The 27202-nt window shown below is 39.7% G+C and overlaps 1 protein-coding gene across 4 annotated transcripts in view; it reads right to left on the minus strand.

The window, feature by feature from the left end:
* BICC1 (BicC family RNA binding protein 1) overlaps positions 1-26988 on the minus strand; it is a 115085-nt gene extending 88097 nt beyond the window's left edge. For all 4 annotated transcript variants that reach the window (XM_074830410.1, XM_074830409.1, XM_074830408.1 and 1 more), the window contains exon 1: positions 26650-26988. In XM_074830410.1, the coding sequence (XP_074686511.1) occupies positions 26650-26851 (202 nt within the window). In that variant the 5' untranslated portion in view covers positions 26852-26988. The remainder of the gene's footprint in view (positions 1-26649) is intronic.
* Between the last annotated feature and the right edge of the window lie 214 nt (positions 26989-27202).

Raw genomic sequence — 27202 nt, forward strand, 5'->3', positions numbered from 1 at the left:
ACTTCTTGTAACAGCAATGAAATGTTATTTATACCAGCAACCAACTTTTCCATTACTATGTGCTTACTCCATGACACAAGGGAAGAGATCAAACCAATGTGGCAGGGTTAAGCCATTCCAGCCATGCTTTCATCTTGCCTACCTCAGTTGACTCCCTTGTTGTTATTAATGTATGAGCTGTCATGCGTTTAATCCACACTGATTTGGGGGGCTGTTGTTCACTTAGGAAAATATTTAGTGAGAGGAAAAGATGGAAGACAAGGACCCATCCTTTACGCTCTAGCATTTTTCTTCTTCCCAGCAGCCTAGCCACCATAAACACTCCAGAAGGGACAGGACAGCTGACTGAACAACCCCTCTGCTGCCACACATCTGAAAGTGAATCAAAACATTCATGTGAGTAAGACAAGTAAAAGATGTAAAGCTTGGCATTTTCCTAGTAAGCTCTGCAGTGGGGCTGGCTTCTCGAGTCACTGGGTGCTGTGAAAGCTCGAAAAAAGCCCTCAAGCACCTCAGGAGTCAGAACCTCTCTTGCTGCCAGTGCCCGACAGATCCAACTCTGCCCCCAAGCCAGAGTATTCATTTAACAGAACTTGCTGTTTACAGGGGAAAAGCAAATCATAATATCAGAAGTGCCCCAGGGGCTGACAGAGGATAACTGCCAAATACAAAAGCTCTGCTCTCAGCAGATTGATGGCTGGGGATATTCTTTCTATTTGCTTAGCATTCAATTTTCTCTCAATGCACAACCACTTTTCTTGTCAGGTATGAGTACAGATACTGTATGATTCATTACATGGGAGGGAAGAATGTAGCAAGACTGTAAAAAATTAGAAACAAAAACTCTACAGATTTGGATAAAAATGTACACAGTATTTTTCTGATGGCCCTGCTTGTTATGAGTCATTCACAGATGTGGAGTTACAGGAGAGAAGCCAAGATTAAGTCAAAGACAAAGCTTTATACAGGAAACCAGTTTAAGTCTGTTGCAATGCAGGTTACATACTGAGCTACAAGGGGAAAAAAGCCTTTTCAAACAGTAATGAGACACTGTGCGTATCTGGAACCATTATGCTGAACGAGATTCTGCAAATACATATGGACAGAGACAAAAAACATGATTTTGATTTAAGAGGTTTCTTCCTTTTCTAAAACCAACCAACCCCACACTCTCCAGCTTCCTGGATGCAATTGGAATATTTGGAGAACAAAACACAAACAGTTCCCTTATTCTGTCCAAAAAACACTTTCTTTTCATTTCTGTCTCTATCGGAATAAAAAAACCCAACAGCCTCAGAGTTATTGAAGGACACATGTTATGAATCCTTTTCTAGGCATCTGAGCTCCTGCTTCTGCAGATCTACACAGCTGGTAAACACCTCATATGAAAAAGACCACAGTCACAAATTCAAATATCCAGGCTGCCTGGCATCAATTTTTCCCTTAACCTGAGCATTCTGAATGTCTGCCTTCTTCCATTTTCTGTTAATCAGTTTGAAAACAGAGGGATCACCTCAGATGTAAATTCTTTCCCAGATACCATTCACAGATCCTTTATTCTTTTTGCTTCACATCTCCAGTCTCCTTAAAAAGTATCTAGTACTCAGGTCAAACGTGCAGTACCTATTGTACTACATGTAATTGGCATAATGTAAATAAATTCTAATAATTAGCAAATATATACAGATTACAAGCTTATAAAATTCCACTTCATACAGAAGCATAAACTGGCTTTATTGATATTTCAAGTATTAATCAAATCCAATTCAGTCTTTTTTTTAGTATATTCTAATTCTAGGATGTAAGGAATGTGACTGTAGAGGAATTCTAGAAGAGGGCTGTTAAATTTAGAATAACTGATTTCCAGTTCAGGGTAAGATTGTGAGTCACTCTTCTAGATTAAATTTATGATGTGATACACTACTGACACTACTACTGAAGCAGTGACCACTTGATATCAGCTGCTGCTTTGAGTATTTGGTAAATCAGATCCTTTTTCTGTCTTCTCCTCCTGAATGAAAACACAGAAGTCTAAGTTTACATGCAGAAAAATGTAAACCCACTCAGATACTTCATGAAAAGCATAACTGGGCTACAAAGTAGCAAAGGACAAAAAGTTTGAGAAGCCAATAAGGAAAGTGTAAGATATTAACAGGTTTAAATAGGTACATGCATAAGCACTAGGCCAAGGCATTGAAGTATTTAGTTAATTAAAAACTGGAGAAAATACAAAATCTCATACTTAAACACAGAAGGTAAAAATCACATTTTAACATGTAGCCCAACTTACAGCAATGCATTGTATGTCTCAATTCATACTGTTCACAGCTTTAAAGACAGAAAAAAATCATCTCAGTTTGACTTATCACCACAATCTAGATAACATTTGAATAAAACAAGTTCATCTGTTTCACTCAATAAATACAATTAGTTCTGAGCATTGCAAGATATAGAGCAAATAACATCAATGTGGAAGTTGCAAAGTAGTTGTGTTAAGAAGAGGGAGTGGGATGATCTCCCCAAAGGGTGGAGGTAGAGGAAATGAGAAACTTACCCATACATCAAGTTTAGAGCTATGTTTATCACCACAACAAAGTATGCACTAATATGTTACCCATTTTCCCATACATTAGCTGGGCAAGGAATCCAAATTATGTATCAGCACAAAAACACAGCAGTGTAAGTTACTTTGCCAAACTAAAGTTTACTCACAACACCAAAATCTTTCTTCTAAGAAACTAAGGAAGTGAAGCAATCGTTTAGGTAAGAAGATCAAAGCACAACAGAAGTCTAGACCCTTCTGATAAAGGTGAAAATGTTTTATTTTCACAGCTGTCTTTATGTCCACATTTTTAACATCTACATGATTTTTTTCTTTCTTATGAACAGTTCCCATATTAAAAAACATAACTGCTATATACAGCTGCCAAAGCATTAAATAATTCCGTTTAAGCATATGCATATAAATAAAAAACATACAAACATACACTTGCAGAGTGAAAAAAAAATGTCATGTTGTAGAATGAGGCTTTCTAGATAGTTTACAGTAAGATAAAACCCTGCATTGGTTTACATTGCAGTGGTAAAATTTAGCTGGGACCCTGGCATCCATAACAGCTCAAATCATGCAATGTTAGGTGTGGACTGTATTAGCTGTTAAGCATAATTTATTAGCTTTTACTTCAGTGTTGTGGACTGTTCAGCAGAAAAAAGGACAGCTAACTTAGGACAAGCAAAAGCATTTAGATTTTAGAGTTAGACAAAAATCAATTAAAACTATATTACTTTTATCTCCTAAGTTAAATTCCTCCATTTGGGAAATACTACCTGCTTCTTCACTGAGACAAAACTACAGATATAAACAGCATTGGACTGAGACATAGCAGATGCATATATTCAGAAAAAATTGCTCTAAATTGGCACCGGAGAAAACCTTCTTCTGGAGAAAAAGATGCAGCTCCACAACAAATTCTGCACTTAAACTGGTAGAGTATCTTTTTATTACCAACATATTTTTCAAAGTAAATAATCTTCTATAAAACATTTGCAAATCCATGTGAACTTCAGGTGAGCAACAATTAGATTCCTTCACCAACTATTTCTAGTTAATTTTTCATCAGTAACTATGGAAAAGCTACAACATACTATTTTCTCTACAGTGAATGAAGAGCTGAAGGACAGGAGGGTAAATCTTCACTGGGGGAAAAAGCCAACCAGTTGCATACTGCATTCAGTTTACTAAATACTATTTCAGAAAACATAAGTATTGTTGCCAAACTAACTGTAAGGGTGGTATATAAAAGCAGAATTCCAAGCTACACAATCAAGCAGCAAAGTAACTTATTCATTACTGTTTCATTGAGAACTGCCTAGTTTAATGTTTTAAAGTCCTAGGTGCTATAAATCCACAAGCTTCTCCAGATTGCCTTGGAACCATGTACCTCCCAAGAATGCATGATAGTTCAAGTATTGTGAAGTTGAGCTCATGCTGTGTACTGCAGAGAGTCAAAGGAAAGAGACCATAAGTTAGTCACCCAAAGGTTAAAAAAAATAAAATCTTACTTGGCAGAATGTACAATGATATATATTCAAATAGCTCAATGCTCTTGAGACTTGTCCCTCAGAAAGACCCCAAAGCACTTTTTGAAGTTAAATACAGACATGCTGGAAGCACACATCACAGACTACATATGGATGGTGGAAAACTGATGAGAAGTTTTAACTGTCCCATTCACCTTAGAGCACTGATCTAGGCTGTTAGCCACCTTCACATGGGGACTCCTCCAAAATTTAGGCTGATCTCAAGATGACAAAAATTAGTCAAGAATGCAAATTTTGCAGTACTTGAACAAATAAAAATATATGAACAAGCTATAGGAATAAAGATTATCACCAACTTTACAGCTCAACCATCAAACCCCACATGTATTTTTGGGCCATGTTTTCATATACACAAACATGCTGAAGTCAATTTTTCTTGGTTTCCAAATTATGTATTCTGGCTACGTGGGAGCTGTATAGAAATACAAAGCTTTCCCCACCCCAATTCTCTTAACAGATGGGTCTTTAGAAAGCCAGATTTATTAACCTTAAGATTCCTTGTGATTTCCACCCCCTAGAGGCAAAGTCCTGCCATAGAGTAGCTGAAATGTTCCCAAGACACTGCAAAGTCCTGGCAACACATTTGAATTGCTATACTTGCAAGATGTGAAAAATCTTCATTTGTGCTTTTCAGTATTCAGGAAGCAATCCTACGGAGGACTGAAACCTTCAATAGTTTTGAGCAGTCAAAGCAAATACTGCAAAACTGCCATGGGTATCAGACTGACTCTAAATAAGCATCACTTATGAGCATATTTAATGAGATTGAAAGCCAGCCTTGTGGACTGGTGAACCTCTTATTCAAACTTTATTGAGCTGAGCAAGGCATTTAAAAAACAGTCAGGAAGTGGCAAGTTGTTCTGAAGTCATGTTGCCTACACAAACATGCCCAGAATACGTTACTCAAATCAGTAGACTCCTCTTTTTTACATGCAAGCAAATCATTGCCTACAGTGTAAAATCTCAAAGACTAGTATCTAGCCCCCTGTTAGCCAATTTGTATTTTTATGGACACAAAGCTATTTCTAAAACTGTTGTTTACAAGAAATATAAAAGCCAGAGAAATTCTACAAAACTCCATTTACACAACCTTGTGATACAGCGCAGGAAATGTTTAAGCTAAATTAATGACCACAAGTAAACAAGAAAGCATTGTTTTGTGGTTAGACAACTGTAATTCTAAGTTATGCAACTCATCTAATAACCTTGAGTATTTCTGAAATTAAAGTTCCTCTTTTCCACTTTTAAGGCTCAAGAAAGTTCTGCTTAGAAGAGCTGATACCATACCAAAACCCTTTAAGTTCACGCAAAATAAACTCGAAAGAAACTTGTAAACTTAAAGGATATAAAATGTCAAGTGTGGGGAAGTGAAAAATTAAAGCAAAGAATGTACGATTTCTGCCAAAATCTAGAAAAATAAACGATAAAGAGTAAGGAACTAATATTTGGCCTACTTCTGCCTCCTGTTCCTGTGTGGGAGCTTTAGCTCAAGAAATACTTTGTTTTTGCAAACAAAACCAGTATTAAGTAGCAAGATGTTAGCGCAGCTGATTTAATGTAATGTTGTTTTCTGGAATAATTTTCTACTATTTCTGCTCAGTATTATTCAACTCAGATCCTTTCAATAAAAGTTCATGTGAATATGTTTTTTTCTTCTGTGTTATGTTAAATATCAACTCCTTTTTCAGTATTTATACTGTAATAAAGTAACTCGTATACAGGAGAAATAAGAAAGTTAATCAAAACCTCACCTGTAGCAGAAAGTTTTAATACATGATAATGCACATTTATAAATGACCTCAAACATGACTTAGTATTTCCAAATGCCATTTCTAAGTGTCCGCTGATCAGCACAAGGCACATCTCACAATTAATAATGAAATGATGGCAAGCATCATAGCAAGCATTTAGCATGTCCCAACATGACATTTACCAGCATAAACAACGCCCTTAAAGTTTATATTTAAATTTGCTTTTTTATGCATATTCAGTACTAAAGCAAAAAGCTTACAGAGTCTCAAGTAGGGTGGTAAGTGCCTCTTCATTCAGGCAGCATACCACCCTACTCCTCTAAAAAAATACTCAAAGACAGCCTATAATACACTGCATAATAACTGATAAGGCTTATAGCTCTTTCAAATTAGAAGAGATTTTAAGTAATCGGATGACAAATAGAAAAATTGTAATTCTTTATCACTAAACATAGAATGATGTTACCACCTATCAGTATAAAGTGCTATGGACTAAACATTGTGTAACATCTCTCAGCATGTTGTACTTGCAAAATATCCCAATTTTTATAAATATTGTCCATGTGCTTCATGCCTGCATAAAGCTTTTTCCAAAACACTCACTTTTAAGTGACATGGAAATCTCACTAATTTAAGAAGGAATGTCAGTGAACCAATGAGGAAAAATTAAGTCTACCTTAAAACCTTGTTATTTGCCCTGTTACCTGCCAATTTGTGTTCTTTGGAGCTGTCATTATTAACTGTTGAAGCTGAGCTGACACAGTCTAAAAGCCTTATATTTTTTTTTTTTTTTTTAAGATATATGTTATAATCAATGAGCAAGTCACTCAGAGGACCAAAACCACAGCCAGCTGTTGGACAAAAAAAAAATATTAACAAAGTGTTATCTAAGAACATGTAAAGATTAGATTGCTATGTCAGCAGATAATGTTAGACTGTTAACCACAGGAAAGCATGCTTTTATTTAACAGGTAAGTATTGATAAAGTTATTTTGAAATAGGCCAAGAAATAACTAGCCTAAAACATCAACTTAAATATTAAGTAAGCCTGGCAAAAGGAAACATACTACCCAAAAAGCTTTTTAAAAGAAGCACAGCAAACAGCCATAAACAGGGAACACTGAAAGAGATTCTTCTTAAGAGTAATTCTAGCTGGGAATGATAAAGATACGTAATATGAGAAAAAGGGCTCCTTTATTTATGGAGCCACATTTGTTCCCAAGAAATACCTAACTGCTTGATTTATGCTGTGTAAAACAAACAGATACAAATTATTTTTATTCAATTATACAGATACATTATTTTTATTTTACAATAATCATCTCTGTAGTTGATATGTGGGAAAACAACACCGTATGAATGTGTAATTTCTAATTCAACAACAGTTTTGCTTCAAACTGGCAAAGGTCTTTGAACTGCAAACCTTCCTAAAGAAATACAGTCCACCTGACAGCAGGGTAAAGTAACTTAAAGTCAGCATTCCCAGACATAAGCATGCACTGGGGTCAGGCTTCTGTGAAGGAGACAAGTTACCCATCAATAAAAAAAACCTATATGCTTGTTTGCAGTAGCCATCAGTAGTGCCTCCAGCCAAAAAGGAAGGATATCAGCATTTTATGTTCAAGAGAATTAATGATAAGCCAAACCTCAAGTACTCTGTTTTGCTGGAGAGTGAAAATACAGCAGCACCTTTGCCATTTGACAGCCAACGGGATCTCAGCTTTGTATTTCAGCGAAAAACAACCACCACAACCATCTCCCTGGAGTACAGATTGGTCAATACTCCTCATGTGCTCGTATCTGACTACTATCTCCCCTAAACACCAGTAAGTAATTGATTTTTAAAAAAGTTAAAATGCAACAATGCCTTGCTCTAGTTCCTAATCAGATCCAGTTAATAAATACTGAAAAAAATTGATGCAGGTTTTCATTCTCCTAAGTCTGTACTAAGGAAGCAATACAAGAAATTGGTAAACAATGAATAGCAGGAATGTAGAAACCCCATTAAAAAGTACACAGTTTACCTAATAGGTAGACACACTATAACTCAGTCTTACTTTCTTTGTGATGACTATTTTAAGCCACGTGATTTCAACACCAAATTGCAATGTATACAGGCAAGTATTACAATCACAGAAAAATCTGAAATTTTTGAAGTCCTCCGTTACTTCCTCTAGGCTTTATCAAGCCCTCACAAAAGAAGACTTTTTCACATGTTGGGTCAGAGGTTCTGCAAGTTAACTTTACCCTCTAATGCTTCCTCTCATAATTTAAGAAAAAAAACTCCACTGACCACCCTCTTCAATTCTGTGTTCTTCTCAGTACATTGAGCCCTTTGCCTCTATTTGTTGTTTTAATCACACACGGCAACTCAGGATGGAGAAAGCCAGGTCAGTATTCTCACAGGTTTGCAAGAACTATGCAAAACCTAGAGTAATGCTGAATAAGGCCACGAAGTCATACAGGAGAAAGAAGAACAAGAACAAAAAGCAGGTGTGTGCTACCAGCAGAAAACAGGAAATTTAAGGATAGGTATCTTACCTAAAATTGCCAACCCTACAACTTTTATTTTTTATTTTTTCCTAGGACAGGAAGGAGAGAATAGATCACGGAGCCCTTGCATCACAAAATGCCTACTGCTAAGGAACAGAAAAACTAAAAAAGCTATTACAGTCTTTGCTCTTCACCATCCAAAGCAAGGATACAGAAAGCTCTGCGGCAAAAAATAAATTGTCCACAAAAGATTCCTAACATTCCTCTTTCATTATAATAATATAGACTTCAAGATGTTTCACAATGTGAACTATAGCTTCGTGCAGTGCAAACCAGCAAACAGAAAAAGTACATTCTTCGTGCAGTTAAAATGGATTAGCTTTAAAACTAAGCAGAAAGAGAAAATTGAGGACTTGCTGCTCTAGTTCCTCTGCTGAATGTTTGAAAAGTTCATGTTTCATGAGTCTTTAGGCAGAGTAAACAGTACCTTAAGGCTGCACAGCACCTGAAGAGGAAGAAGGTTAATAATACTGTAAGTTATACTAGTAGAGCTTTCTTGCAAATGTATCATACTGGAAACTTCCACTTCCAGACATGAGGTATTTGCATAGAAACTAGCTCTTGAAATCTTAAAAGAACTCTCCATTCCCTAATCTTAAATCACAAAGGCACGGAAAAAGGTAAGGACAAGTCGCCACAGAGAGAACTCTAGCAGTGGAGCACGTGCTCAGCTCTGCTGTCACACTGCAGATGCAATGGACACCACAGAAAAATAAGCATTTTTAGTTCAGAAAAATCCTCCCTAAAGCGGAAGTGTCCACTTAGAATAAGAAGCATAAAACTACATTATGCCTACTCCAGAAAAATGGCAAACACAGCCCTACCCACACATGATAAGTATCAAATAAAGCCTTCGACTATTGACTTTATTTAACTGGGTATTCCTAGAGTTGCAATTAATCCACAGGAATTTTCCCAATTTCTCAGTTAACAGACACACCGAGCGATTTTATATCAAGTCTATTTTTATAGTTGGAAAAAAACCCCTGAAGTCCACATACTCACAGAAATGCAAACCCAAAATTCAGAATACCATCTCCTAATACTGATATCCAGGTATTCTAACAAAAAAATTATAAGCAATACACACACTTCATTTATTTGGACACATCCTAAAGACAGTACTTACCATCAGTACTACGTATTCTTGAGCTCAAGATATTACAAAACTGTAACCATCAACTGCATGCAACAGCACAAATACAACGCATCAAATGCTGTTCCCATATTCACACTTCATACAGTTCCATTATCTGAGAAAAATAACTAGTTCTAGCGCCTGTTCTTGAGATAACCATGGCAGTACTGTGTTTTCCACTGTGCAAACAATGACTTTATCACTTAATTTATGCTTTTAAGCCACCTCTTTCATGCTGTTTTTACCAGTGCTACTTCAACTATTTCAGATGTTTCTTAAACCAGAATTTGGTTACTGTTAGCTTTTATGGTACATTACTAAAAACAGTGAGGCAGCACATATAATTAGGACTCATTAAGTTGTATGGAGACTAGTAGATTGTTCTGCAAGGACAAGCACGTAAGTTTATAAATTATTGTTTTTCCATAGACAGAGCAAAGCTCCTAAAGCTGTATTGACATAGAGGAAATAACATTGCAATGGCTAGAATAAAAGTCAAAAAAATCTCACGAGATTCTGAAAATCTCTGCAAGTTCTCAATCGTGCATAATAAAAAACCCACTAGGATTAACAGAGGTGAAAGTTTGGACAGTCTACTCCATTTCTAGAGTTCATATGCCATTATTAAGACTGCCAAAAAAAGCAACATTTCCTGTTTGCATTTTTTTCTTTTATTTTGCTTTTGGTTGAATTCGGGTTTCCTGTTACAGCTCAATTGGCTTTAACCATAAAATATTTTTCAGCTCTGTAAGTTGCTACCCTGAAATCATGAGACAGCTTGGCTACTATGAACCCACAACTCTGGCAAAACAAATTTGCAGAAATTGATACAAATCTTTTTTGTAACTTGCTGAAAAATAATCACCAAATTTAAGGTGTCAGAAAAAACATTTTGTTTTAGAAAAAAACAAATTGGTTTCTGTTGCCTAAGCTGTTACAGTGAAATGTTTATCAGCTCTAACCATGCCTGCATGAGCCCGCCTGATTACAGATGAGAGAGGTTTCTCCAGAAAAGAAAACTATTCTTACATTGCTAGAGAAATAGCATCAAGAAGCTAGCTCAAGCACCAATCCCTAACGCTTTCAGTGTGGATGCTCAGGCAGCTGTCAACCTCTACTTTGCAGTAATTAAATAGTTCGTCCCAGAAAGTCACAAAATAATGTGTATTCAAGCAAAATAAGCTGGTAAAATACTAGTCTGGACCTGCAGTCCATCTGGGGGAGTAATGGCCATGTATAGAAGAAAGTACTAGAGTCATTAAAGCACATTAAATAAAAGTTACACAATAACTTGCTTAAAAAGGTGTCTTCCTCCTAAAAAGCCTCTTCATCTCTTCTCCTGTCCTCAAAAAACACTGGAATACTATTCTTTTAAATTCAATAAAGTTTAATTTAGGAACTACTCAAAAAGATAAATTGCCTCTGCATTTCTGAACCTGAACTAAAGAGATACAGCCCAAGAGCAGAACGTTTGAGGAGACTACATCACTTGGGAATTACAAGAGACCAGAATGAAAGATTCTTCTATAATTAGAAGAGTATAATGTTTTAACTTTTGCTAATGCTAAACTCCTTTGAAGAATATAAAATTAGACATTGTTAAGAATACATTCTTCTTCCTTTGATTATTAATATGATGGAAGAAAGGATAAATTACAACATAATGCTAAATACTAAGGACTTTAAAGTGTTTCAGAGTAAGAAGCTCTAAGTTTACCATTATACTACCAGGTAAAATTGAGCTACCTTAAAAATATGTATATTCTCTAAATATCTTAATAATCTTAAAGTCTCTAGCATTGTCTAGATGAAAAAAAAAATCATTTTATGGTTGTTGCTTTTCTCTTTAGAGTAGAATGATGCAAACCAATGATGACTGACACACAACCAGCAGCTCTACATCATGGTCCTCCAGTTTAAATCTCTAATAGGGAAGTCAGTATGCACCGAGGCACCTGAATTTGCTTCACTGTTGTAGTTAGAAAATGCACTAGTCCCAACTGTCTTACCACTGCCTCCATTCCAGTAAAGCAGATCTGATCAACTGGAGTAGTTCTCTTCTGACATCTCCCTGCTCAACATATCACGTGGAAAGGAGGCAAACCTCAGTAGGTAAGTAGGAAAGTATCTACACCAAAGCCTACACTAAAATTTAAATGTTCACCAAAGCTCTACTCCCTCTGAAAGGGCAGGTTAGGAGGAGAGAAGAAAGTTGGACATTCACCCAGCCCCTGCGGGTTCCCAGCTCCCCGTGCCTGCCCTTAGCCTGCTCTCGCTCACACGAAGGAGCCGTCCCGAGTCTGTGTACCAGCTGCAAAAATGCCAAATGTGCTCCAATTGATCTCAATTCATCACACTGCTGGAAGGAGGCAGAACAGAGCTGGTGAGTGGTTCTCCTCCTCTCCTCTCATAAAACAGTACGAACAGAAAGAGAGCGGAAGAGAAGCTGAACAGAAGCACGGAGAGCAGCTCCTCTCGGAACAGCATGCCTGGCCACCATGCGATGTACAGGGATGCTTCCTGTGAGCATCCAAAGCTACTGGACTTCTATAATCCTCTTAGTCATGTCTCCATTCACCTCTCGGGTCCCAGGATTTCCCGCTTAAAAAGTATTTCCTATTTGTCTGAAAAACTTGGCCTTTACACCCTGTTACTAAAACTCTGGTTTGACTAACCTGCATGGGCAGCTATGTAAATCTTTCCTTCAACTCAGCCACTCACTTCTCCCACGCCTTATTCGGTCCAGCAACATGCTCCCACTAGACCCAAGCCACTACGCCGCTTGGAAGATGAACCTTCCTTTAACTTGTGCACTGTACAGAGAAAGTAGCAGGGAAGAGAGACACCAAAAGCATCCTAAGTCAGCAGGGAGCCGCAGCACAAGGCTGACAGCATATAACCCTTTAACACGTATTAAAACCAGTCTCAAACTCTCTGCTGGCTATTAAGACAGAGCGGAAGGCAGTGCCAACACAAGCTCTGCAGTGATACAGGAGACCCACCCAATTAAAATATTCTTGTAAATATGCATTTGATATCCCATAAGGAAAAAAGCATATTTAATATTTTACATTTTAGTTGATTTGAATTATATTCTCAACTTAAAACACCACTAATGGTACTCAGTTTTATAAATACAGAAAATATATTTCCAACTAGATATATACTCATTTAAAGCTTACTTCAGATACATCGATCTGCAATCAAAGTTTGCATCTTTCAGGTGATAAGTCACCTAAAACTATATTTAACATTCAACAGAATACTCTTCTAGCACTCACTTCTCCAAAACATTTACAAGAACACAGAATGTAAAGTTTTGTTTATGTTTAAATATTTACAAAACTTTACAGTAAGCCAACCTTATTTTTTTTTTTTTCACAAATGATTCCTCACATTTCAAACACTGGAATAACTATTTCTGCCAAATCTCTGAACAATCTAAAGATGTCACTGAAGGTCACTTAAAGTAAAAAACCTGACTGCTGCTAAGCAACCCAGAAAACATCCTTACATGCTCAATTGTTTAGTGCATTAAAAAAAATTCACACATATTAAGAATCCATGTAATCTGGACTCTAATGACAGCAATGTCTTCCACTCAGAGGGAGAAAAGAAAATTCTGCAGAATATGTTCATACTTCAAAAAGGAATTGCTTATAAAGGACTAAAGATTTGATCAACTTTATTCACTGTTTCTGCACATGGAATAGATTAGAAACAGATTGTCTCTTATCCACTATTTTACACACACTCCAGAAGTAAATTTACTAAGGAAAAACAGCACTTATGTTTGTTTTACTAAAATAATAAAAAATGTACCAAGATTCTTTTCCACTATATAAAATGATGTTTAAAAAATATATTCTATATCCAGACTCTTTAAATCAATGCTATTTTAACTGCTCTAACTGCATATAAACAAAGGCCATTTAATGTAATTTAATATTTCACCATGCTATAGCACTTCTCACCCATGGATGCACTTACACAATCAGAAAAAGTGAGACCATTCTTTGAAGTAGATGATGATGAAATGAAGTATTTCCATATCACAGTAGGAACTACATGCATATGTATCCTTCATCTGAATTACACACAGATACATATTTGTTATTTAAATATATGTATTACACACACAGAGATATGATTTTAAACACAGATTTTTTTTCATCAAGTGATTAACCTTTCACTTATGTCTTTTGTAGTGCAGTGTAATGTTGTGCACAGGAGCTACCTTACTACATAGCTTCTGGTTTAATTATACTGCAAATAGTTCACTGAATCCCAGTTCATATTCCCTCAAGCAATTCAATTATCTTACCATAAAGGTCATGGGGAACAGCTTCAGAAGACATCAATCTGCTAAAGCTTTCTTTAACATGAAAATGCTTCACTGCATCACTTAATTGACCTAATATTTATTTTGGAATTACAGATTTCATTCTTTACAGTTCTCAGGATGCTTAGTCTTAAATTACTGATCTCGTATGTTCAACTGCCATAGATTTATTGCAGGCATAGTCTGAACAGAACAGAGCCAATAAAAATAGATATAATCAAAGCCCTCCATTCACACAAAGTTATTTGCAATAGGGAAAAAGGCAAATTTAAAGGTTAGTTTAAACCACTAATCCAGAGTGGCAATACAGATCTCTAAAGCCAGACTTTGCTTAAAATGGAAAAAAGTGTCACCACCTGTAACTAGAATTAAAAAATATAAACAAAAAGGGAAGTGGTGAAAATATATTTAAAACTTTGGAACACCTGGTAACCTCACCATGAAACTTTAGAATATCAATACAATCAAAAATTTTAAAACTTTATATAGCAAGATATTAATAGCAGATCATAAAAGACGGGTTTTGTATGCACATAATACATTAAGAAAAAATCACCTATGTATATCATATGTTCAAAAGGAGTGAAATGGCACTTTTTAAAAAAATAGGATAAATCATTATTACCAATTTCTACCTTCAATTATCTATTAACATGGCTTCTTTCAGGCCAGATTTACTCGGGTTAATGCCAATTTTCATATGTGTTATATTATAAACTGTTTAGCTGATAAAAATGTTGCAAGTTTTCCTCACAAGGAAATATAGCATAATTCCTTTCCCAAGAATGAAGTCTAATCAAAGCCCATGGTCTGCCCTGTTCCACAAGCAGCAGAGTGGCATTTTGGTTTTTTTCCTGCTAGTCATCTCATTGCTAGTACAGGCAACTAACCTAGATTTTACAGATGCTTTGTACCAAGTGAGAAATAACACAGCCCAATCTTTTTTTATATCCATATTCAAATTATATACTTATTTCATTTGAATGATCTGGAATGAGGTCTCATTTTTTTATTTCCTTGGCATTCATTTTTATTTATAATTCTTGCTTTCAAAAGCTCTAATATTCTAGCATCTAGAGCAAAAACACTGTGGCATTGTAACTCTTACAAATAGAAGTCACCTTTGCAAGTTAAAAAGCTTTATAGGAGGACTGAAATACCTAAAAAATGACTATCCCATAGTTTCTTAAATGAAATGTTGGGCAGGCCCACAAAAAAAAATAATCAGACAATCCTTTCTATGGGACGGGGGGAAAAAGTGCCTATAAAAGCCACAGTATTACAAAAAACAATTCTTCAGTATCTCCATATTGCAAGCCTCACAATAAGTGTATAAGCACTAAGAGTACTGCTTATTTTTCCTCGAAAACATTTCTTACAGACCTGATTCATATCACATGATTTCAGAGGAAAATGGAACCAAGACTCTGCAAAGCCTCCCAGGCCTGGCCTGCACAGAAGTTTAGCAAATGGAAAATGGACAGTTCATGCTTCGCTTATATCTACACATGCTCCCAACAGGCAAAAAGACGAACGGGGAGTCAGTATTTTCTTAATATTTGAGAGACTGCCTCTCCATACACATTTATCAAATTTTCTACATAAGGAGTATTTTCCACAAAGTTTATAGCAACCCTTACACACCAGGCAAGTACTGGAATTGCATAGGAACAGGGAATTTGAGGACACATCGCAGTTGGCACTGCACTGACCAGCTTCTTACCTCTGGGAAAAAACATCAACTCAGAATGGGGAAAGAAAAGCAATTTAATTGAGGTCTCAAGGCAGATCAGTGGAGGATATCGCTTCTAGTCCAGTAACATTTCTATCAGGTTCCATTTGTACCTCTCTAGAGATGGCATAATAGTTAAACATTTAACTACATACACATGTTATCTCTTATCAGGGGCTAAAAACATCTTCAAAAAATCTTCAGCTGATTGCAGATTGTGTGTGTCCTGTCAAGTGACCATAGTATGCTTCAATTAAAATCTGAGCTTTAAAGTTCTAGGGGACATCAACCTGAGCAACTTTAAAAAAAAACCCTAAGCATTAAAAATAGCAGCTTTATTCCACAGCATTTATAAAACTGTTGATCTCAAGAAGCCAAATTCAAAAGACATACTGCTGGCAGCTTGCCATTTGGGAGGTAGTCAGAATGACTGGAAATCTCATGTCTTTTAAATCAATGTCTATTATTGTCTGTCTTCCTTGTCAAAAGTGATACATTTATAAACATTTTTTAAAATCCTCCACCCTTGAAAGAAAAGAAGCCTAAAGAATAAGTTATCTCCTGTTTGTTCTCACTCACATGTGCAAGGAAAAGACTTCCTGGAAGGGTACATTGAGCAACAAATTTTTCTGTGGTTTATACAACACAATCCAAATGATAGAGATAACACGACTGTGCTCCAATCTAAGCTGCGTTAGGAAGGCCTGTTTTCACAACGTGCTAACATGCCATCAGTAAGAACGTAAAGCTCAGCAGGACACTTTGTAAAGCACTCCATGGAGTCCATGAGCTACACCACATGTACCAGCAAGGCTACTCCGACCCACGGTCAGCTCCCAGTGCTTGGCCACTGAACCTCCAGTTGGTTTATCCAGACAATGAAAGCGAGCCCTGATGCCTCAGTTTAAGCTCAAGCATTTAAGAAGCACACACAAGCTAACCAGAGATAATTATATCCCTGTGTGATGATGATTTCAGAAGTTGTTTGAAGGCAGCAGAGCAGCAGTGCTCAATGCATTACCACAGGAGACTTGTGTCCTAATTTGTTCGGTCAGGCTGCAGGTCCTCTTCCCACTAGGGACCCTCCGGTCAAACTCCCGTGGGCCAGAGCACCCCTGGCAAGACTGCAATCTGCAGCCAAGCACAGCACCCACACACCCCTTGTGTGGACAAGAGCAGGCTAAAAGAAGGTGCCTACTGAGAACTGCCCGTCCCAGCTGCCATCTTCCCAGGGGCTGTGGGGACTCGGGTGCCAGCACCCTCCCCAGGCCCAGGCTGCAGCTGAGCCCACGTTAGCCGGACCCAGCCCTTGCACACAGCAGACCCAGGGGACGTGCGGTCACCACACGCCATCTCATGTGACAAACCTGGTGCTGCATCATTCCGGTTGGTGCAGGCAAGTGAAATAGGAAATGTGCTGGGTATTGTCACTTGCTTTCAGAGTTGCTTATTTAAAGCCCCACCTACCTCAACATCTAAAGCAGACTATCCAAAATACTACCTTTTTTTGGTCAATATATAAGTATTTAAGAAAATATGACAGGATACACCCCTGGCACAAGAGATGACACAAGGGTTAAAATAAAAATAAAAAGTAGATATATGGAGGAAGAGGTCAGTTTCCCCAATATTTTGATTATCACTGTTCATCATGAAACAACAGTTCCCAGGCAGAGGCCAGTAGTCAGCAACTGGCCACGAAACTGCATCACAAATTTGGCAACACTATAAAAATGTAAACAATGGCTTGCAAGATGATTAGCCTGTATTTAGGAGCCACCATAAAGTGGTAAGTGTCTGAATAAAAATTTTAAAAGTATTACTGATTTTTTACCTGTTCAAGAGAACCACAGCTTAAAAATGCAAAGGCAACTTAAACTTTTGACCGCTCCATCAGTATTTTAAGTTTCACTGACATGACAGTAAAAAGCATCAATAATCAAGCATGAGAAATCCGAAGTTAAAAAAATAACTCCAAATCCTAGGACTTTTAAAGTTGGGGTGTACAGACCAGTTTTTCCCAGCAGATGTTTCTCACTGCCCTAGGAAAGGCAAATCGACCCCCTATATGCAGTCACAATTTTATCAAGCCTGGAGTTCCATTCAGGCTACAAAGTACCATTTTTAATACTGGTGTCTGATCAAGCATTCATCTAAAAATGTGTATTCATAGTCTTATTCAATACATAACATCAATAAATATTATGCTCTAATATTGCAGTCCAATATTAGATGTAGTATTTTAACAATTAAAAAAGTAAAATTAACATTAAGCTCTGTAGTTAAGACTCCTTTGATTCCTTCACTCTCCCAAGAGACATTAGTGATCTCACTTCAGCACTGAACACTGCAAAACTGGCAAGTCTCCAGATTCTATGGATTGTTTCCTTTTCAGAAAAAGGAGAAAAGTCATAAAATGAAATTTTGCCTCTTGTCCTGTCATTAGGCACCAATGAGAAGAGTTCAGCTCCACCTGCTTATACCCCCTGACACACATACACTAAAATTAGTATGATCCTCCCTGTGCTTCTCAAGATTAAAGCGTGACAGCCCCAGCTGACTCAGCCTCTCCTCCTGTGTCAGATGCTCCAGTCCCTCAACAGTTTTGTGGCCCTCTGCTGGACTTGTTCCAGTATGCCCATGTCTCTCTCGTACTGGGGAACCCAGGTCTGGACACAGCACTCCTGATGTGTCTCACCAGGGCTGAAAAGCAAGCAAGGACCACCAGCCTCAACCTGCTGGCAACACTCTTTCTCATGAAGGCCAGAACACTGTTGGGCTTCTTTGTCACAAGGCCACACTGCAGGCCTGCTCATGATCAGCACTCTCTGGGTCCTTCTCTGGATGCTGCTCTCCAGCCTGTTGGCCCAAACCCATCATGGTATATGGGGTAATTCCTGCCCCTGGTGCAGAACCTCACATTTCCTTTTGTTAAGCTTCATGACATTTCTGTTGGCCCATTTCTCCAGCCTGTTGAGGTCTCCCCAAATGCCCTTCATCTTCACATCCCTGACTGGTTTTTCCTTGCTTGCAATTACGAAGTCCAGCAGAGCACACCTCCTGTTGTCACCTCCTTAATCACCTATGTTTGGAAGTTGTCACAAATGCACTCCAGAAGCCTCCTAGATTGCTTGTGCCTTGCTGCGCTGTTCCTCTAGCAGAGAGTAAAGTCGTCCTTAGGGATTGAGGCTTGCAAACATGAGGTTTCTTCCAGTTGTTTGAAGGAGGCCTCATCTGTTGCTTCTTCCTAATCAGATGGTCTGTAGCAGACACCCATAACACTCCCCAGACTGGTCTACGCAATAATCCTGAACCACGCTCTCTCAATTGGCTCATCCTCTGACCCAAGGCAGAGCTCCATGCAACCCCACTGCTCCCACATAGAAGTGCAACAACCCCTCCTCAGCATTCCAGCCTGTCCATCCTAAAGAGCCTATAGGCACTCATGGAAGGACTCCAGTCCCATGAGCTATCCCACCACACCTCTGCAACCTCAGTGAGATCATAGCCCCACAACAGCATGCAGACCTCCAGTTCCACCTGTCTGATACCCACGCTGCCTGCATCAGCATCCGGCACTTCAGGGATGTAGGTACCCACTTGCGTGGATTTCCCAGGAAAGGTACGACAGCTTCTCCTGTAACTGTCCTGCAGGCACACACCCATTGCATGCCTTCCCGATTGATGTGCTCTGGTTTCCATTACGCTAGAGGTACACAGCCAGAATAACGACTAGGACAGACAAATGCCACTACATGGCCAATCTCTCCATGAAATCTGGTTTGTAGCAGAAAAATTAAACATAATTATGCTAATAGACAAGTGATTTACCCACTCCGACACCTAGTGTTATCTCTGTTCTGTCTTTGTTTTAAACCCCCTATCCTTCACACCTATCTTTTCTTGCATAGACAGAGCTTTTCCCCCCAGTATCCAAAAAACTACACTTTCACCTATAAATATGAGAGAACTTGTTGAATACCCAGATTCCTCAGGCTCTATTAGCTAGAGAGATAACAGTAGAAAGGATACAGCTCTGTGTTTTATATGAGGATTACAGTTACACCAATAGCTCCATACATACAGTGACCTGGCAGAAGGTTGCTATTATTCATGAGCATTCCCTCACAACATCAATGAACCTTTAACAGGACACAGTTTTTCTGAAAACTATGTATTCCTATTCCAGTAAAGAGGATATCACTGTAGACATCTCTACATAAATCAGCTATAAGTCACTGAAACATGAAGAGTTCCATGTGAGACAGTCATACAGATCTGAACCAGAAACAAGAAAGCCTAGTCAAACAAAAACAGGTACTGAACAAAAGTTGCAGATATGTTCAAGGAATGTTTTTACTTGCTTAAGTTAAATTTACTTTAAAAACTACCACTGATTAACAGGTAGCATCTTAAAGTAAAAAAACCTTAAATGAAGTACTCATTCCATCAGCTACAAAACATACACATAATTAATAAGCTATCTGCTCAAAGTTCATGAAAGTCACTACTGAGTCTTCACAGTAAGGGATACTACTGTAAAAAAAGTAAATTAAAGCTATTAGTTCTTTAACACAGAGGTCTGAAATTAAAGAAAGCTAGCATGTTTCATTGTTTGACAGGCATAAAGCCAAAAGCCTGAAATAAGTACTCAAAATAGGACATATTTTCCAATGGAGGTAAAGATTACAATATAACCAACAGGAATGTGCAAGCCAGCAACACTTAACTTAGCAGTTCATGCCAAACCATGATAGTCCGTTGTACTACTTAAAAAACACTGAAACTTGAGAAAGTGGTATTATTACAATTGTTAACAATGGAATGCAAGAACATTTTTAAAATACAAGTCACACAAACATATTTATTTTGTAGAAAGAGACTATTGAGCATTTAGGGATTTGAAAAGCTGACAAAGAACTTGAATTTTTTTTCTGCTACATGCAAGTAAAACACCAAATGTAAATGCTATTAGAAAGGTTCCAGTTTCCCCACAACTATGTCCTTGTCCAGGTTATGCTGATACATTGCAAGGAACAAAGAAGAAAATAAAAACCACCAACAGAAATCTCACAATTTAGTAGAAAAAACATTTTTTTCCTCTAGGAAAAGAAACTGTGTTTAGGACCTACTGAAATATGGAGTTTGAGAAGGTATTTCAGTAAGAATCTGGTCAAAGAACAGATGCACTTCATATCTCAAAGCTCCAACAGGGACACAGGGAACTTTAAACAGGAGTATAAATCAACAGCACTCTCAGTATTTTTAACTTCGGTTGCAAGCAAGATACACTAATTTAGTTTTACTATACAGATTTCTGCCACCATCACACACAAAAATATCCAGAGGAGAAGCAGTAATTCCTGCTTAGCCATTTAAACATAAAAACCCAACATGAATTTAGCGTGGAGCTTGCCATTCCCACACAAATCCCCATAGCAGTCAAAACCATTCTATTTAAGTTATCACCCGGTAAGCAGCTAACTTGCTCAAAATCCATTAATTCATGTCTTCAGGGTCTAGACACTAATAAAACTATTGTTTGTAGCAAAGTTTCAGTAGAGGTCCAGATTTCCTATACCATCTCCATCTTCTTTAGTATGTTCAAATATAAGTGCTTTTCTCCACACCCCCCCCCCCAACTTTGCTTGTCACACTTATCAATTTATCATTCTCTGTAGTTGAAACAAACTAGTAGAGAAGTCTCAGAAAAGTATTAAAAGTACACTTTCCCACATAGTTATGCATTAAGTTGGGAAAATATCCTTGTTTAAATACAGCAAGTTTCACCTGACAGATCAGCAAACAAAATAAATTGGTTATCATCCAAGCATCAGAACTAGGCATTGCGTAAGTACAGTCTTCGGATCAGGCAATGACCTCAAGGGTGACCTTTAGGTAAAGGAATTCACAATTGATTTTCAGTAGATTTACAGTGAGGAAGTTTCACCTAGATTAAATCGTGCAAAAAAGTTATCTAAGTATTCATGTCACTTCCCTCTAAGAAAAGCAGGGGTTCTATCTTTTGGTGAAAAATTACTAGTCGAGCATTTTTTCAACTCCCTGTGACAGGCAAAAAGCACAAAAACTGAGGGAGCAGGAAGGGGGAATGGTCACCCAACACTGCGATGGCAGGAAGGAGGGGTACGCAAAGGTACGCAAATGAGCTGTTTGGACTGACTGTTCACAATAAATTTGAACTCCAGTACTTTTAACCCTACTGCCTGAAAAATATTAATCCTTTATTATTTTTAGAAATCAAGTCTTCATTACATAAATGAAGATTGACATGATTCCTATAAATTCTGACCTACTCCAGGCACTAATGACAGTCAGTACTAAATCAGCACAGGGCACTGCTATTTTCCAAGATTACTACTTGGTATCAACACAGCCTGCTCTGGAAAGTGAACTCAACAGCAAATAGGGTGCTTGTGGTGCTAAGTACTCTTCAGAGTTTCTAAGCAGGTAGGTCTGTGCTTTTCTTCATGTGTTTATTTATCAATAGTCAAATAAATGCTGAATTATCTCATTAAAAAAAAACCAACACACCACCCATAAAGTTTCAGATCCATAATTAAAATTATCCCAAAGAGTCCTCAAACTCAAAGATGATGCATAAAAACCAACACAGAACAAAGAAAAAACATAATTCTAACAGGCGCGCCATTTTTTTTTATAGAGCCATATATAATACAGCACATACAACACTGCTAGAGTTAGACTCTTATTAAAAAATAGCATGGATTTTGTTTTTACCCAAGTACTGTTGTGTGACAGTGCATTATAAAGTCACAAAGTATTTAAGCATGTGCAGTACATACATCCCATCAAAAACCCCAATGTCTGTTAAAGAACATGACATAGAAAAAGGATTATTTGAAATGCAAGACTGGCTTTTGTATTCAAGAATAGGACACAACAAACAAGAGAAAAAAAGTTGCTTTTGTTTATTCTGGGTTTTGTTTGTGAGGTTTGTTTTTTTTTTTCTTTTTAAGGTTCATGACCCACTTCTCTAAGTCTACTGATTGCTGTGACATTAGCTGTTAGACTATACTTTCTGGACAGCTCTTCTAAGTTTAATGTTTTGCATTTTTGTAATAATACTCAGCTGCTATGGTAACAGGCACTCAAACATGCACTAAGTAAATCATTCCACAGTATTAAGTCACCTGAGTATTCACCAGAATTTAGCACAGAGCAGCTATAACTAACAGGGCTACTATGAAATATCCTGTGTCACTGCTGAAAAGAATAGCTCATCCACTTTACTCAAATTTGCGTCCTGGAGAACAAGTTTAGAATAAAGAGATCTGTTCACCAACAAACTCTGATGAAGACCCAAAGCATAACATAGCTCACACCCCACTGTAAAGTCTGAGATTTGTTTATGGAACGTTATTCCAGACATCTATAAGTAAGCAATAAAACAGTCGTACAAAGTAGTTAGACACAACAAGAAAAAAATATTAACCTTATGTTCAAGGTTTTTACCACAGCTTTTGGATTTTCTCATATTCCAAACAGAAAAAGCAAAGCTCTTAGAGAAGCTCCCTCTACCTTTCATTTAACTTATTTATCCTAAGGCTATTCAGCACCAAACTCCAAACCACCAAAAATACTAAATTACTTCAAAGTGGAAAAAAACCAGTACCAGAAGCACCCTCAAATCTATCTCAGTTCAGATACGATGGGTAGCAAACTAGCCCCATCAACTCTTTTTTGAAAAAGAGCTACCCAGTGTCTCTCTACAGCACTACTCCAGTTATGGACTCTGTGTCTGACAGTAAGGTACCCCAGTCCACCCCATGAGCTATACAGTGTGCTATGCCCAGGGGAGTCTCGCTGAAGTCAGCATTGTCCCCCAAGAAACCATTCACAAAATATCAAGCACGGGAAGGATGAAAAAAACATGGCAGAAATGCATAAAAAAATTCAGTAACACAATCACAGAATGTAATAGAAGCATCAAGTGGAACACTGAGTTTCTTCATATTCTTTCTACCCCAATTGTTTTTTACATTTCATCATTAGTACAATAAACAACAGATGTTGACTAGGAAAAAATAAGGGATCCCCGAGCAAGAATGAGAACATTTCCTGACAGGTTTCTTCAACAGATGGTGTTGCAAACTTGGCTTTAAAGATAACTGAACTAAAGATGACATATTCTCACTTTCCCATAATATAAGAAAGCTATGGTGAACATTAGAAGAAATCATAAGTCTTTTAATCATTTAAGAAGTAAATTTCACAAGTGTAAACATGCTCTCTAGCAGCTGCTAAAAGCAAAAGAGGAGCCTTTAAGCATCTGGTATGAACAAGAAGCTGTATTTACACCAGCCTGAATTAAAAAAAAAAAAAGAGACAAAAAATTGATAACTTTTGGGAATCAGAAATCTGGTCATCACACCTTAGACTACAGATATGTTTCCCTTCCACAATGCAATTTCTGCATATTTTAAGAACTTCCACTGAAGGATCCAGTACTAGAAACCACAGGAAACACGACCCTATGAATCGTCTAACAAAAGTTAGTTTCTGGAGATGGCACACTGCTTCCTTTCCATTGTTCCTTTCCTACTAGGGGGAGTCAAAGTCTCCAAAGTTATGCGGCAAAACACAAAGTTGCGTGGCAAAAGATGGCCACACAAAAAAAAAAGGGGGAAAAAAATGATGTTTAAAAAAAAATCAACTTTGGCTTGTAATCAGAAGTATAATTGACTCTGAATTCCTGGGTACCAGTTACAGATCTGACTTCACAACACCCTCTGTAACACCCTGGCAGAGGTAGTCGATGCTTGAGGTATTCTCCTACAAGAAAAGGATTGGTAAAACCTATCTTGTAGAGAGCCAAGAGATGAGAAAAAACTTTTAAAGTATGGAGAGGAAACTGGAAGAAAGCAATAATGTTTAACAAACAGTTCACAGTTTTCTGACACAAAGAACTACTACGTATGCCTCATGTTTCCTAATAACCAGTTCTTCATTACCAATAAGCCAGCCAGACAAAATCACTTATTACCGAGACCAACACATACTCTTCTTCACAAAAAGGGTAACTACCTGATGCAAAAGCTCCTCAAACCATCATCTGAAGCATGTGTGTTCTAGACTGGACATACAGCAACCTCTCATCAAAGAGCAGGCAGCATTCAGTTTGCATTTACTCACTGTACTCTATCAATCATACACTTTTTACTACACTCTTATGAGGAGAAGAAAAAAATTTTAAAAGGAGCAAAGAAAAATATCTCTCATTTTGACACCGACTACTACTGGACGACACAACCTATACAGTATTTGGATTCTGCTTAAGAGCTTTGTTTACCCTTGCATGCTTACTACCTCAGACTGCGTGTGGCATGAGAAAATGGAAATTTAGTTCGATACTAGAGGAAAACATTAAGGCAACCTTCCATCTTCTTCCAGCACTTCGCAATTTTTGACCCTTTTCCTTACCACTTCATACACAGGAACGCTTTTTGTTTTCAATACCCACGTGTTGTTGGTTTTAAGTCACTTCTGATGAGCACATCTTTATAAATAGTTGCTGCTTATGAGACTTCTGTTTCTCTGAATTCCTTTCTCTTTACTGCATTACATAATGAGATTTTTCTACTAGCACTAAAGTATTAACTGATTAAAGATTAACTCACCCCCAAGAGAGAGAATGTCAATTAAAAAACATTCCAATCATTGTAGTCACCAAGTCAAACCGCAGCTCTTCGGTGACCAACCCAACTCGCCCGCTCCTGCTCCTCTGCTAGCTCCCGCAGCTGCCATCGCTGGAGGAGGCAGGTGCTCTGCTCTGACAGGATGGATGGTCAGGCAGCGAGCACCCACGGCTTCCCGGCAGTGAATGAAATGCCTTCCATGTGACACGTCACACGAACAACGGTGAAATATTTGTCAGGGGTTTATTTGTTTTAGAAATGTACACGAATACTTGAGTTACCATGTTAAGTGTAATACTATGTGTTTACAAAAGGGTAGCCCCAGAGGAAAGGATACACTTCTTGAAGCCACCGTCACCTTTCTTTGTCGATCCAAACATACCTTGAGATTTGGCAATGTAAGACCTGAAACTCACCTCCGTTCTTAGGGGGTCTTCAGATGAGACAGCAGGGAACACCCCAGGGGAATTACCCCACTCAGCAGCATCCTCAACTGGTTTAAATCTATTTATCTGTTCTTTTGCAACAAAACCGACAATTGCTACTCCCGCACTATTTTGTCAAAAGCTGCCTACGTAACTTCCACTGAAAGTTAGATAATTCAAAACATATTGGGTCAAAATATGTAGTCTCAAGGAAAAAAACAAACCACTATCAAAAAAAAAAAAAAAAGAGAAGCAGAGCCGAAGGCCGAGCGAGTCCTTGAGCTGCGGCTGCCGCTGTCAGCCCTCCCGGTGCCGTCCCCGCTCCTCCGGCCGGGACGCCCGGCCCGGCTTCGGAGGCTCCTTCCCGCTACGCGGCGGCCTCGACCGTTCCTCGAAAGCCGCGAGCCGGAGCCCCTGCCAGAGCGGGGCTGGGCCGCTCCGAACGCGGGCCGGCTGAGAGACCTCGACCCTCGGGGCTGCAGCCGCGCAGCGCGCCGGCTGCCGGTGCGGGACGAGCCGCGGCGGGGCTGGGCACCGGCACGACCCGCGACGCCGCGGCCGGCCCGGCCCCAAGCGGCATCCACCGGCCCGGGGGTACCCCCGTCACCCGCCCCCGGGCCGCGACGCTCGGATCCGCTCCGGGCATGGGAAGCGAGGAGCCTCCTTCTCCCCTCGCCCCGGGAGGCCACGACAGCGCCCGGGGGCCCGGGACCGGCCCGCGGGGCTCCCGCCGACCCAGGGCCGCGTCCGGCGCCCGGCGGGGCAGGGGCCACCCCGCCGGAGGGGCTGGCAGGAGGGTCCCCAGCCCAGCGGCGGGGCAGGGGAAGGCAGGGCACGGCCAGCCGGGCCGGGGACGCGGCGCGGTCCCCTCCCCTGCCGCCTCACGGCCCCCCCCCCCCCCGGGACCGCCGTCCCTCTCCCCGCCCTCACCTTGGAGCATGGCCTCCAGTTTCTTCCTGTCCACCCGGAATCGCTCCTCGCCCCACTCGGGGCTGTGCAGGGGCCGCGGCGGACCGGCCGAGTCCTCCTCGGAGCCGGGCACGGGCGAGTCGGTGCTGCGCTCGCTGTTGGAGCCCGGGTCGGAGAGCGGCTGCTGCAGGTACCCGCTCAGCGGGTCGCACTGAGCCGCCATGGCGCTGCCGGGCGGACCCCGCCGCCGCTCCGAGCCCCACTCGGCCGCCTCCCCGCGGGACGCTATCTGCCCCCACAGCCGCCCCGCCGGCTCATCCCAGCCGCCGCCTGCCAGAGTCCCGGCCCCGGCGCCGCCGCCTGCGCCCGCCTCTGCCTCCGGCTCCCCGCCGAGTGTGCGCGTCCCCGGGCCGGCGGCGGCGTCCGCGGCTCGGCGGCGCCCCCAGCCCGCCCGCAGCCCGCACAGCATCTCCGCCTCCATTGGGCCGCCGCCGGCCCGCCGGGGAGGGGCCGGGGATATCCCCGGCCGCGGCCCGGGAGGAGGGGGCAGCGGCGCGGCGCGGAGGGAGGAGGG

This window comes from Strix aluco, chromosome 7 (genome assembly GCF_031877795.1).
Source record: "Strix aluco isolate bStrAlu1 chromosome 7, bStrAlu1.hap1, whole genome shotgun sequence".
Taxonomy (NCBI): domain Eukaryota; kingdom Metazoa; phylum Chordata; class Aves; order Strigiformes; family Strigidae; genus Strix; species Strix aluco.